The 14669-nt window shown below is 41.4% G+C and overlaps 1 protein-coding gene across 1 annotated transcript in view; it reads right to left on the bottom strand.

Annotated features, from left to right (window-relative positions):
- The window catches only part of NOL10 (nucleolar protein 10), a 1716803-nt gene that overhangs the window by 893839 nt on the left and 808295 nt on the right, over positions 1–14669 (bottom strand). The window contains exon 12 of the mRNA XM_044079305.1: positions 10212–10278. Within this exon, the coding sequence (XP_043935240.1) occupies positions 10212–10278 (67 nt within the window). The remainder of the gene's footprint in view (positions 1–10211; positions 10279–14669) is intronic.

Below are 14669 nucleotides of genomic sequence, written 5' to 3'. Positions count from 1 at the left end.
TGAAAGACCATCTTGGGTACAGTTTTTTTAATGGAGTTTAGAACAGACTCTGCTGTTTAAAAGGGATACTTGTTACGGTATATAAACCTCTGCATATTTGTTTATTTACATTTGTTTACACAAAAAGTCCAACTGGGTCAAAAAGTACCAGTTTTCAGCAGAGGTCTAGGGAGAAAAGCTTCAGATACAGCAAATTACATAAAAGTGTACAAGAATTAATATTTATAAAAAAACAGTTGTTGCAGACTACAGGATTTTAGATGAGGAAAACACATTTTAATGAGTATTATGAGAAGTCACTATGAACAATGCACATGAGAGGGAAAAAAGAGATTGAGTTGATAGGAAAGGAAGTGAAGTATACAGAAAGCAATGGTAAGAGAGCAAAGCAAGGTCTGAGTGAAACACTGGGATTATAAAATAGTGTAAATATAAAAAGATAAAGGAATGAGGATGGAAAGGGAAGGGAAAGGGAAGAAAAACCTGGTAGGAAATATTAAGTCTTAAAGGGATTTAATGAGATGAGAGCTAAGAAGTAGAATAAATAATGTTACAGTGAAAACTGAAAGCTAAGAGTTTGGGTAGGGAAGATGAAGAGAAAAAGAAAACAGGGTAGTTAAGTTAGGAATCTTGAAGAAGGTCCAGCCTGGATTATTACATAAACAGAGCCAGGTTTTGGATAAGTAATAATTATAAGAATCGATCAGAAGTGGTTGAGAAAGATTGGGAAAAACTAATGAAAAGGCAATTTAACGAAGGAGCAATGAATGGAAAGAAATTTGTAAAGCTCTCATGTATGAAACAAAATCCAGAGGGTTTACGATTTTTTGCATGAAACTGTTTGCACAGGTATTTTTTACTAGCAGATGTCAAAGGATTTTTCCTGAGGTAGACAATGAATAATGGAAAAATGAGGAACAGTGTGTTAATAGGGAACAGGGGTTTGGGAATGTAAAGAGTTGGGATATTTTAAAAATTCTATACATAGTTCTTAGACAAAAAAAATGTTGGGAGAAAAATGGTTGTAACTAAGGGAATGACTATTTCGAACATCTAAATTGCTTAGAAATAGGACTTATTAAATTCAATGTTACTGGCTGACAAAAAAAGAAATAACTAGAAAGTGGAAATCAGAATCTAAACTAAGTGTAAAAGAAGAACTGAAAATTGTAAAGTAGACTAAAGAAATGGAGGTGGCATCTTTATAAAAAAGAAAGAGTAACTTTTATAGAATGAATGAAGGAGTAATTAGGTTTAAGGAAAGGCAGAAATTGAGCAACTTCCGTAAAGCTGGAATGAATGAAAATTGTTAAAGAAAAAAATGTAATCGGCATAACGAAAACAATGGAAACTATAACAATTTGATTTCTTTTCTATTGATGTTTATATGCATACTCATAATTAAAATGCGACTTTTAATAAAGATGTGTAAATGTTAAATATATACATATACATCTATGTTTAAAGAAGGTCTGCATTTTTGAGTCTGTTCTCAGCAGGAGAGAGAACTAATGATAGATAACCAGGCCAAAGAAGGCTGTAAATAGGACTTCTGGCTTCCCTTCCTTCATCTTCTAAGACATCCTAAGGACCAGTGGTACAAGATTCACAAAAAGACATCCAAGGCCGTTGGAGATGCTGCTGTGTAGTAAAACTTTCTCAACTGTTTCTTAAAGAAGTAAAAAAGGTCTATTTCTGATGCACTACACTTGTTGGTCAAAAACAAAAAAATTCCCTACTCATCAACCATTTGTTTGGGTTCTTCCTTAGATCTGGTCAGCCTGTCAGCCAACAGAGTCTCTTGTGATGGGATGTTGGCTGCCCTGAAAGTCATGTCAGACTCCTGTGAGTGCCAATCTGCCTAGTATGAATAAAAATGAGTACCCCACCATACTCACTGCTAATTAAGGACTTGGGAGCATCTTTTCTGCCCAAACCTGTTTTAAAGCTTTTAGTGTCAAGATAACAGCTGATATTTCTTTCTCTTGCTGTTGTCTGGAGAGCTCTGGAGTTTCAATGACCCTCACCCCCCCCCACCCAGTGAAATCCAAGGAATTTGTAGTAAGTGCCAGAGTTCCATCTGTTAGTTTGAAATATATCCCTAAACTAAACTGTACCTGTATCTTCACCATGAAAGTTATTCTTTATGGGTGTTACAACTGAAGTAACAGATTCCAGTGGCTGGGGATGTTGACACCATACATTCTTCAAGCACCAGTGCAAGTTCTTCATATGTAGTCTTGCCAGTGGGACCATGAGTACTCAAGATGCATGTCATGTACCCCAGAATACTGAGAAATCCCCTTGCTGTAATAATGTCTTTTTCTGGGGTTGTCTGGAAGGAATGGGCCAGACAGAGCTTCTTGTAATTGTGGAGAAAGCCCCTCTACTACTTTCAGTTCAGCAGTGCTCCTACAAATACCACCTTGTTTGATGGGATCAAGTTCAGCTATGGCAGACTGACAAGAGAAACACAGTCAGAGAGTATGAGTGTGCGACAGGGTGAGTGTATCAGGCTTTGAAAGCATTCAGTCATGAAATCCAAGGTCTTCTGAATCTCCTCCATGAAGGCTACTAGATTCAAGCAGTCCTCTAGGTAGGGATAAATGTAGATGCCTCTTATACTGCCCTGCAAATGGCTATTACTACAACCAGGAACTCTGCAAATACCCTGGAGTTCAGTTAAAAATCTAAAGGGCAAGGAGATAAACTGGAAAGGACCTTCCCCCAGACTGAAACAGTAAGAACTTCCTGTGGGCCTTGGCAATGGGAATATGAGAGTAGGCATCTTTTATGTCTATACTGACCAGGAAAGCATTAGGGGGGTAAGAATTGCAAAAAGGCCTTGTAGGATCACCATTTTCAATTCTGGAATAATTAAGAACTTGTTTAGTCTTGTGAGATCCAAAATAAGTCTTGGTGTGCCTTCTCTTCTGGTCACACAGAAGAGCCCTGAACACAAACTTGCGTTTTCTTTCCCCCTCTGGTACTCATTTACAGCCCACTTGGGCCAGAATATCCTTGAGTATAGGTGGGATCAGGGTTACCTCATCTTTTGATATTGGGGAACACCCCCAAACTTTGGTCTGCTTGAAACTATAGTCTGTAGCCTTATCTCAAGATGTTCAGGACCCACAGGTTTGAAGTGTTGGTCTCCTAACTCTCTCACAAACAGTCTTAGATGTCCTCTTACTCTTCACGGACGTGGAAGGGGAAGGTGGTCCAGGTGTGGGTGTGGGGAAAGCTGGGGTGGGATTTTGAGAAGGGGGAGACAGCCTGGCTGAATCATGGCTGCTCCTTCTGGAAGCCATGGCCCTGTTGGTCCTTGGACTTCTCCTTGGACTTTGCTTGGCATTTTTCATGTATCTGGACCTCTTTCTTGTTTTGCCTGGGAGAGACAAATCAAGTCTTAAAGGGGCAATTTGTACTGAACCTATGTGAATGAAAAAGCTGTTTTTCTGACTGCATGGACTGACTTGTCTTTCTCCAGTAATCTTTTAAAGACACCTTCTACAGAAGATCCAGGCAGGAGTTCTTTACCAAATGTACTCAGCCAGACATATTTCAGAAGAACTAATCCTGTTGCTCCTGACTTGCATAATGCATCATATACTCCATACTTTTCTAAGTGCTTTACAACATGGGCTGATAGGTCACATAATTCCAGCATCACCTCATAAATATCCTCATCTGTAATCCCATCTACTTTCAACCTATTCTTCTTAAGCAAGGACTGCTGGTATTTCAGCGTATGGGTTTTTCAGTTTATAACTCTGAATGCCAGGGTAGCAGTAATATCGACTTTGTATCCGAAAGTTGCCAGGAATCCTGTTCTGCCTTTCAAGTGGGACTGGAGTTCCTGGAAAGAGGTAAAGAAAATGCCTTGCAGGAATCCAGGGTCACCACAGCTGCACTAACCACAGTGTGTTCTTATAAAGGAACTTGTAGGAATCCTGGATCTAGTAAAACCAATTAGGCTTTGTTCAAATGTGTGTGTGTGTGTGTGTGTGTGTGTGTGTGGGGGGGGGGGGTGAGATCCAGCTCCAAAGATGCATTAGTTAAGGCATCCTTCAGGACATTTATGACTGGAGGCACAGCTACAGCTCCTGGCTCTGACAAGCCCATGAAGGCTCTGTATCTCGAATGGGCCTGACAGCATTCTCTAGACTCGTGTTGATTTCTACTTCGGTATTTCTCTATGAACCACCACTGGGGTCTCAATTTACATGTTGGTGACAGAGACATTCTTCCAGGTTACAGGAACCTCCTCATGAGCTAAGACTAAGGGGATGCCAACCTCCCCCCTGATTAAATACAAAGTAGATGCTGGCAGAGGCCTCAAAGTCTGCCAATGTCAAGGCAGCTTTGGTCCAGAATAACATTCTAGAAGCTGAATGTGTGATGCCCTGCACAACATTCATGCCAGAGGCCTCTGAGATCCACTCTGAAGCCCACAGCCATCAAGGTGCCTTGCTGCACTTGGTGTCGCTTAACCTAGTGGAAACCACTAACATCTGTCAGACTGTCTCCAGTTTTCCATCACTACTTCTCATGTCGCTTTTCTGAATGTATATGGAGGAACGTTCCCAGAGGTCTTAGCTGACACCATGGCAGTAGAGAAAGTACAGTTTTGTACCTACCATAAATGTAGATGTCCGATAGGAATGCATCTGCAGTCTTCACAAATGGGTTGTCCTGTCGTCAGGCAGCCCTTCGGTCGGCCGGATTCCAAAGTCTGGGTCTGGCTTCGGCTGGTGTCGCACTTCACCCGACGTCATTGCGGCAGTTCTTCGGGTATAAAGGCATCAGCCGACGCCATTTTCCTCAGTGTTTCTTGCCCCAGATGCCAGGTGCCCTCTTGGATGGCTAAATTTGGATAAATGCCAAAGTTTCCAAATAGTAGAGAGCAAACACACAAAATAAGCATGTATGTACATATATACAAACAAATACACCATAATAGATCCCCCCCAAGCTAGCTGAAGGCTGGCAAATACCCTAGGAGTACCTCAGAGGGGAAGGAGGGAGGGTAATCCTGACTGCAGATGCATTCCTATCGGACATCTACATTTATGGTAGGTACAAAACTGTACTATGTCCTTCAAGGATGCATCTGCAGTCTTCACAAATGGGTAGAATACCATAGCTAAACTAGGGGAGGAGGAATGAGTAGAGATTATGGTGTAGTTAGGATCCCTTGCAAAACAGCAGTGGCAAAACCAGCTCGGGATCTAGAGTATAAAGGTAAATTATAATGCTTGGCAAATGTATGCACGGAGGTCCAAGTAGCAGCCTCTATAATGTCCTTGGTAGCCACTCCTTGTAAGAAAGCTGTGGTAGTGGCTGTAGCCCTTGTGGAGTGAAGCCTGATGTTCTCTGGAGTTTTCTTTCCATGATAGGAGTAACAAAATCTAATGCAATTTCCTATCCATTTGGAGATTGTCTGTTTTGAAATTGGTTTTCCTTCCTTCCCTGTTGCATATGCTACCAGAAGATGGTCAGTTTTTCTATTGGTTTTTGTCCTGTCCAGGTAGTAGCGTAATTGTCTATGCACATCCAAGGTATGTAGTAGCCTTTCTCCCCTGTTCTGTGGGTTGGGGAAGAATGTAGGAAGGTGGATAGCCTGATTTAAAGAGACTCTGGATACCACCTTAGGCATAAATGTAGGATTTGTTCTCATGGACACTCTATCTTGATGGAAGATCAGGAAGGGTTGCACTGCCATTAATGCCTGTAGTTCAGAGACCCTTCTTGCTGAAGTTATTGCCAGCAGGAATGCAGTCTTCCAGGATAAGTATTGTAATTCTGCTGTTGCTGCTGGTTCGAAAGAGGGAAGTGTCAATTTTTCTAGTACAAAGTTCAAGTCCCATGCTGGTAATGGAGGTTTCCGGGGAGGTTTCACATTTTTAATTCCTCTCAGAAACTGTCTGAGCAGAGAATGCGAGAAGACAGGAGGATCCAAGCTGTATTCTGCTGAAATAGCTGAGGCATGTATCTTGATGGAAGAGTAGGACAGGCCTGTATGGAAGAGCTCTGCCAAGTACTCCAGGATGTTGGCTATGTTCACCAGTGCCACTTCTTGCCCCTTTGCAGTACTCCAAGTGAGATATCTTTTCCATTTTGCTGCATAATTCTTTCTTGTTGAAGGTCTTCGAGCCTCCAGGATTATGTTCTTCTGTTAGTTTTATTTTGTTGTCCGCTTGTATCAGGCAGTCGTCCAGGTAGGGATAGATCTGAATCCCCTGAAGTCTGCAATGAGCGATTACTGATGCCAGGCATTTCGTGAACACTCTGGGCGCAGTAGATAAGCCAAAGGGCAATGCTGAGAATTGATAATGCTCTGATCCTGCAAGAAATCTGAGGTATCTTCTGCAAATTGGTCTTATGGGGACGTGCAGGTATGCCTCCTTGAGATCTAGAGTTACCAGCCAAGACTCCTTGCCCAGCATGGGAAGAAGCTGCTGTAGGGTCAGCATTTTGAATTTTGGAACAATGAGGAATGTGTTTAAAGCGGACAGGTCTAGAATAGGCCTCCATTTGTTTTCTTTTCTTGGTACCAGGAAGTGTCTGGAGTAAAATCCCTTTCCTTGCTCCAAAGGTGGTACCTTTTCCACAGCTCTCATTCTTAGTAATTGAGATATTTGCTTTAGAGCTTCTGTCCTTTGAGTAGATGGCAGGTTTGGCATTCCTCTTTTGCTTGGTAGAGTATGGAAATGGAACCTGTAACCTTGGTCTATAGTTTGCAAAATCCATTTTTCTCTTGTGATGCAATGCCAGTTCTTTGAAAATAAGGTTAGCTTTCCACCTAAGGGTGCTTCTAGTTGTTCCCTGGTAGGCGGTGCCACCGCCAAGTCACTGTGAATGAGCTGTTGTAGTGGTGGTGGTTGCATCCGTGCCTCGCTGGTTGTTACCTTGCCACTGGCGTCCCCTGTAGGCACCCCTGGTTTGGTTTCTGCCTCTCGAGCGCCTATTCCTGCCTCTTTGTGTCCTAGAGGAGTCTGGAAAGGACCAATTCTTGGAGGGCCAGTTCCTGCTAAACCTTGGAGGTTGAACTTGTAAGAAATCTTTCACTGTTTGTACAGATTTTGCTTTCTCTTCCATCTTTTTTAGTACCTGTTGCGCAGGGGAACCAAATAAACTGACCTTGTCCATAGGTGCATCCAAAAGCTTTGATTTGACATGGTCTGGTAATGCCTGTTCTTTCAGCCATGCATGCCTCCTGATAACTGTGCCAGTCATGGCTGATCTAAAGGAAGCCTCCAGTGCATCATAGCCACATTTTAAAGAATGGTTACTAACCTGCTGTATGTTATGTACCATTTCTTGAATATATTTCTTATCTAAAGATTCTTCAGAGGACAGCTTTTAGTCAACTGGTCAAGCATAAACTCTTGGTATTGAATCATATGAAATTGGCAGTTCAAAGCTCTAGCTGACAAAGTAGCAGAGGTGTAAACTTTTTTACCCCATCTCTCTAAGGACCTGGATTCCCTTTCAGAGGGGAGGGGGTTTTTAGTGGAAGTAGCTGCTACGGCTTTAGGACCCTGGGAGATAGTCTCTGGATCTGCAAAAGGAGCCTTATATAAATGGTGATGAGTGTCCAGGACCCTGTAGAACCTATCGGGCTTAGCAGGAGCCGGAGGTAATGAATCAGGAGCAGTGCAAGCATCATTAAATGCATCATCAACAACAGAAAGTACTGGAGTTATAGCTAAAGGCCTATGCTGTGGCAAATGAAGAAAGGTCCTAAGCCTTTTTCTGAAGTCTGAGAAATCTTGGCCCTGCCACTGAAATTGTTCCCTCATAGCATGCAAGGTTTCCCCAAAGGAAAATTCCTCAGGAGGAGAGGCTGAAGGGATGGACTCCTCAGCATCAGAGTCTTCGTAAGGAGAATAAGCAGCCTCAGGAAGGTCTGTATGATCTGAGTCATCAGAGGAATCATCTGTGGATACTGGCTCAGGGGGCTCTGCTCTAGGCCTTTTTTCTGGAGGAGGGAGAGAGGCCCTGTCTGGATGAGGCTGGGCTCCACGAATTAAAGAGATGAGATCCTCAGCCAAAGTAAGCATATGGGAGCTGGTGCTGGGCCTGAGAGAGGGGCTTGGCAGGCACCGTTTTTGATGCTTTGGCTGCTTTAGCCCTGGCAAAGGCCTTAATAGACATTGCTGCAGGAGGCCTAGCAGCTCCACGTGCAGGGGTAGAAATATCCAGGGGAATGGTATCTGATAAATCCTGTGAAACCGCAACAGAAGGTTGGATTTCAGAAGCCGTTTCTACCAGGTTAGAAGAGGCCTCGGTAGAAGGCATGATTTCGGCTGAAGAAAGAACCGCTTGCTCGGTTTCGGCCGAAACAGAGACACTCGTGGTTTGCTTAACCGCGGTTTCGGCCGAAACCGTGGACCGCGAGTGTCGATCCTTTTCTTTGCGTTTTTTGGTACTTTGCGTAGTCGGAGGATCCGATGGCATAATATATGCAAAATCGGAGCCGAAAATCTGTTCAGCAAACTCCGACCGACGTCTAAGCGTCCGTCGGTTAAAAGAAGCACAGGCTAGACAAGCTGCTACGTCGTGGTCTGGGCCTAAACAATGTATGCAATAGGAGTGGAAATCTTTATGAGGTATTTGTTTCTCACAAGATAAACAGTTATTCACTTTCTCTGACATCGGCTGAGGCAAGAAAGAGTCCCCAACGGGGTACTTAGCTTTTTAGAAGTCTTCGAAGTAATATTCGGTAGTAGTAATCTCTGGATCTGACCGACCGGCACTTGCGAACAGCTTCTGCTTCGGGCGCCACGCGGCAAGAAAGACGGAGGAAAATGGCGTCGGCTGATGCCTTTATACCCGAAGAACTGCCGCAATAACGTCGGGTGAAGTGCGACACCAGCCGAAGCCAGACCCAGACTTTGGAATCCGGCCAACCGAAGGGCTGCCTGACGACAGGACAACCCATTTGTGAAGACTGCAGATGCATCCTTGAAGGACATCCAAACATGTGCCCTCTTACAGGCTGCAGACTCTTGGAGAAGCTTAGCTTATTTACTGACTGCCCTCAGGGTGCTCCAGGCCAAGGCAGAAAAAGCAAAGACTGGAAATCCTTATGTGGGCTCCATTTTCCACAATCTGCACAGCTGTTCTTTCTAAAAACATCACTATAAGAATAACTAGTACTGATTATAAACTATCACTAACATTCTATGAATAGGGAAAAAGACTCCCCTGTGGAATACTTCTTCTTCTGGAAGCAGGCTGAACTGCCAGACAGTGTGAACAGCAATCAGCAAGAAATATATGGAGATGGAAGCCTGGATCTTAACCTGAATGCAACCAGGTGTTCAATAACAACTCTGGTACTGCAGAGGTAAGGCTGGGAGGGATGGATTTTCCAAGTGCAGACTACAGAACCCACCACCCATGTATGAAGACAGGAAGGCAAGACTGCTTGCCAGATACCCTTTATGAAAGGGAGGGATGAATTGCACTGTCAGCCCAATGTACACCCTTTCCATCATGAACCTGAACTACATGGGGGAGCTAAGGTCTAAGAAAATCTAGAACCACTCCAGACTGCTGCCTAAATGATGGCCCTTGACAACAATGGGTCAATTAACTGGAAGGGTAAAAATGATCAGCGGGCTGTGGGGGCAAAAACCCAGGTAACAAAAAAGATCTTCAGATGGCATCAGCTGATGCCTCTCTTCCACCACTGATGTCTCTGTTACAGGAAATTAAGAAAGGGCACTAGGGAGGTATTAGTTCCAGAATTCAGGCCAGATGCAAGCTACTTGCAAGCAGGATATCCCATTCACCAGGACTGCAAAACTTAACTGTATGATGAATATCTTAATGTTTTCTACACTGTTTCAACTGGAAGGAGCCATTCCTACTACATTACACCTGTTCTAAATGAAATATTAACTAGGATCCTTCAGATCTTCTTACACCGTCTTCATCAGTTTTCAAGGTAACTACAGCCTTTTGCCTCTAGCCTGCTAATTTTTTCCCCAAGAAGTTTGAGGGAGGACATCATAACTGCAAAGTAACTATGGATGCAGAAAGGTATAGGATCATATCGACTTGGTCTGCCTGATGACCCTTTCCTTGTACAGACATTAATATATACTATTAATACATAACCTACATTCAGAAAGGTTTGCCTTAAACTTCATTATGCTTTATCATTTACAGTATTACTTAATAAATTTGTACACAGTTACCTGAATCTGGGTAGAGGCAAACATCATTGATGTCATGCTCTGGTTCAATAGATGTGAAGATTTTCCCCTGCAAAGCAAAATATATACACAATCAACTTTTGCATCATATAAAATGCAACTTGCATCACATAATTCACACTATTTGAAGCAATTTACCACTATCACATTTATTAATTACAAATCTTTACAATAAATGTCTCAAAAATTTTTTTACTGCACTCTTTTTGCTTAGGTTATGACCTGTATAGTGGGGTATTTGTAGCAACCTTCAGAATACAAAACTTCCACGCCAAGCTATTTAAACTTGGTGGTCTGTCACAGCTACTCTAATTTCGGAAACATGGAAACAGGATCTCACCAGCAGTAAACTTAGAGGACTACTAACTGCTTTGGGCTTGGACTCTGTGACCCACAACTTTAATCCATTATTCTTAAAATAAGCTTTACTACAATGTGTTGCTGGTTTAGGGCCAGAGTATGCACTACAAGAAATGTCTGCCTTCTGCAGAGTTGGTGCCTTATTCTGAAGTAGTTCCCCATCACTGACAGCACTGACTTGTAAACGTCTAAAAAATACACTCTTCATTATTTTCTCCTAACTTTTAATATTCTGATTCCTATTTAAAAGTCTGTGGCTATAGATTCCCTTATGCCTTCTTTTTTGTGTGTATCAACAGTGTCATCATGTTTAAGCACTTGCTTACAGTAATGAATTATGGACTACAGCAGTCAGCCAAAATATGAACATACAGGAACCCAGATGCAAAAATAAATAGTATAATTTTATAACTCTAACTGGTAAACAGATTCCTGGCACACGTTCCTAAAGCACTACCCAGAAAAATTAGCTGCCTTTATACCTACCTAGACTGAATGTCATTATTATTTTCCATCTTCCCAAAATACAAAGCCTGCAAAGGAAAACGGTATGTAGCTTTATGAGCTTTTCTTTTATTTACTTTTTATTAACTAGGTGTGTGTTTGCCCACAACCCTGACCTGATGTACAAGTAACATGACCTGGAAATGAACCAGAAATGCTTACTACACATATACTATATACACTGGACATTACACTTGCATAGGTGTATACTAGGTCATCAGTCAACTAGACTATTAAAAGCCTAGCTACTGCAGTTCCCACTACTTACTTTCCTCTATCCATAAGGGTCTTATCAACTATGCCAGGGATGAAATTACAGATTCCCATCCACTCATCCAGGTTGGTTTTATACAGAATTAGGGAGATACTTTGTTTGATATGGACAGGGAGCTTATTCCATAAGTAGATATTTTGCTAGCAGTGTCTATCATCACCAATAGGTTTTGTTAATACTGCAATGCAAATTTCAGTCCTTAAGAGTGGGTACTGGTGGTGCTACCTGTTATATGAAAAAGTAAAAGGTCAAGAAGGACAAGATCCATTACAGCTTGTAAGCTAAGCATACCTCTCAACCATACTGAATTCCTCGGTAAATACCAGTTTTGAGTGCAAAATATTGGGGTGCCACAAATTCATGATTGGCCCCTTTAATTTCTGAATTTCCCGGGTTTTTTTTGAAGGTTTTTTTTTTTGGGGGGGGGGGGATTTGTTCCTGCCATCAACACGTGCAGGGCATGCATGATTACGTTAGCTTCATAAGGCAACCACCACTCGTTACTACTTAATTTAAACCACAGAGCACATCTTTCCTCCTAAGCTAAGCATACCTCTCAACCATACTGAATTCCTCGGTAAATACCAGTTTTGGGTGCAAAATATTGGGGTGCCACAAATTCATGATTGGCCCTTTAATTTCTGAATTTCCCGGGTTTTTTGAAGGTTTTTTTTTTTGGGGGGGGGATTTGTTCCTGCCATCATCACGTGCAGGGCATGCACGATTACGTTAGCTTCATAAGGCAACCACCATTCGTTACTACTTAATTTAAACCACAGAGCACATCTTTCCTCCCCGTCCAGGTAAGGTAAATTATGTGAGGTTTTCTTTGGGCTCGCTGCATTCTTACATTTTAAGTTATCATGCCTGAGAGAAATGACAGTTGCACTCTAATTTTATGTTTGGGCTTGCTGCAGTCTTACTGTATCATTTCCACAAGAGCTGCATTCTTATTTTATGTTTGAGAGAACAAGAGCTCTTATTTTATTATGTCCGAGAGAAACAATGGTGTGCTGCATTCTTATTTTATTTAAGATGAATTATGTGAGGTTTTCTTTGGGCTCGCTGCATTCCTACTTTTTAAGTTATCATATCCGAGAGAAACGAGAGCTGCATTCTAATTTTATGTTTGGACTCGCTGCATTCTTATTGTATCATTTCCACGAGAGCTGCATTCTTATTTTATTATGCCCAAGAGAAACAAAGGGGTGTGTGTATGAGAAAACGTGAGCTGCATTCTTATTTTTATGTCTGAGAGGTATGTAGGTAGGTGTGTGTAAAAATGGGGCTGGTGGTTAGGGTTACTCAGACTCGAACCCTGTACCTTGAGTACAAGAAGCAAGAGCCTAAATTAAATTCTCTACTCATACCACCACTTGGGATTCAAGGAGTTAAGTTTAACAGAATGTCTGGAATGTTTGGCTCATACTTTTGGTCTGTTCCTCTTAAAATTTGTGGTTTTCTGGCAAATCAGTGAGAACTGAATTCACTAAATAACGATAGCCATTTAAGTTTCAGTCTTCCTATCTTTCAGGAAATTCATGGTAACACAAAACATTTTATTCTAGCAACTTTTCTACGATTATACAAGCAATGTTTAAAATGTGTCCCTGGTTTTGAGCTTTTGCCCCCCCCAAATACATTTTGGCTTTTTTCAGATTTCTTGTGCTGCACAGTCCTTCAGGGGTAAAGAAGTTTAGTGCTGCTTATGCCAAGTCTGTTTGTGTTGTTAGCAGCACAACAGGTAGAATACTTGCTTTTGATGCAGACGGCTGTGGGATCTACTTCCACAGTATGTAGGTGGAGTGCTGATACTGTAATGTGTTGTACTTTTAAAGGGGGGTGGATGCTGCAGTCCTGCGAATGTCCTCTTTGGTGGAGATACCTAGTAATTGTGAATCTGTTATCAGTTTGCCATCCATTCCCTATTGCAATATTACTAGCTTATCATTTTTTAATGTAACATAGGCAATTTATTCCTCAAGGGCAACAGGCACTTTATTTGTAGACTAAACAATGAAATATAATGTTGTTTGCTAGCAGTAACATCTTCATTAGTTAGTCTAGATCTCTTTAATGTGGAATTATTTAGATGACTATTACTTCTGCAGAGATTGTGCATATTTACTGATACTGGTGGATTGTAGAAGTTTGAGTAGACTTTTATGATAGAAATGTTCTGAATTGGGCAGTTTTGTCATTATTGGTTCATGCATTTTGTTTCATTGCTTACTGGAAAAATGCTCAAAACAATAAATTTAAAATGCGCTCTAACAAGTGTGCTGTATTACGCAAGGAATATAATTTAATACAATCAGGAAGGTGTATCAACGAACACATGTATGTTTCATGTGCAAGGGGCCTATGATTTGAAAACAGCCCAAATGTAATCTTTATCTGCCACTGGCCAGATGCATTTTCTTTGAATATGGGTTTCAATGCTTTTCAATGAATGTGAGTTTCAAGGGCAGAGAAGTTTTAATGCCAAGTCTATTTTCACTGTGAGACTGTTTTACTTTATTTAGCAGATGTCTATTAGTGTTTGTGCTATAAAATGTAAAATAAAAGTTTTAAATGAAATCCAAATAATCATTGTAGAAGTAAAGCAGCATGCACATTACAGTTTTTATGGTAAATGGGGTATTGGAATGGTTGCAGTAGGCCACGGAGAATGACTTTTGGAGGTCCTAGCAAACTATAATATTCTTTTGCTAAGATTAGTATATTGCCTACCATTAAATGCCCTTCTTTTGCCACAAAACCCACATACTGCAAGTTACCAAAAACAAAATCCTAACATTCATTATCTTCTCCCTTCCCAGTGACCATCCTTGCTATACATTTAAAAAAATGGTTACCAATTACTAGAGTCTGGGGCCATATTTTGGTTGTCCGTTCTTCAGTTTGCATTTGGAAGTTGGTATCCCACAATTCTGTCGGAGTGGGCGAGGTTACATAATTTTGTATGCAAATTTTATGTTAATCAGCATACAGATTTGTACTTATTTCTTCTTGGCCTTTGTCCAGATTTGTGTTGTTTCCAGGTTGACAGGTATGAAGCTAAGCAAAGATCTCAATATAGATGTCTGTACGAGAAGAAGAGTGCTACGGCTTTTAGATGATTTGTGTAACTAAGACAGCTCATACCCATGATTTACTTAGTAAGTATTGTGTTTTTTTCTACTTTGGCAGTAAATCTGGTTAGATACATGTCAAAGGGGGAAATATATCCTATCATGGACCTGATAACAGAGGAGTACAGAAGAACAACAATTTCCTTGGACCTGGAGGATATGTAATTT

This window comes from Protopterus annectens, chromosome 1.part1 (assembly GCF_019279795.1).
Source record: "Protopterus annectens isolate FY-2018-M chromosome 1.part1, PAN1.0, whole genome shotgun sequence".
NCBI lineage: Eukaryota > Metazoa > Chordata > Ceratodontiformes > Protopteridae > Protopterus > Protopterus annectens.
The sequence above is the reverse complement of the archived record's forward strand: the minus strand, read 5'-3'. Positions and strand labels throughout refer to the sequence as shown.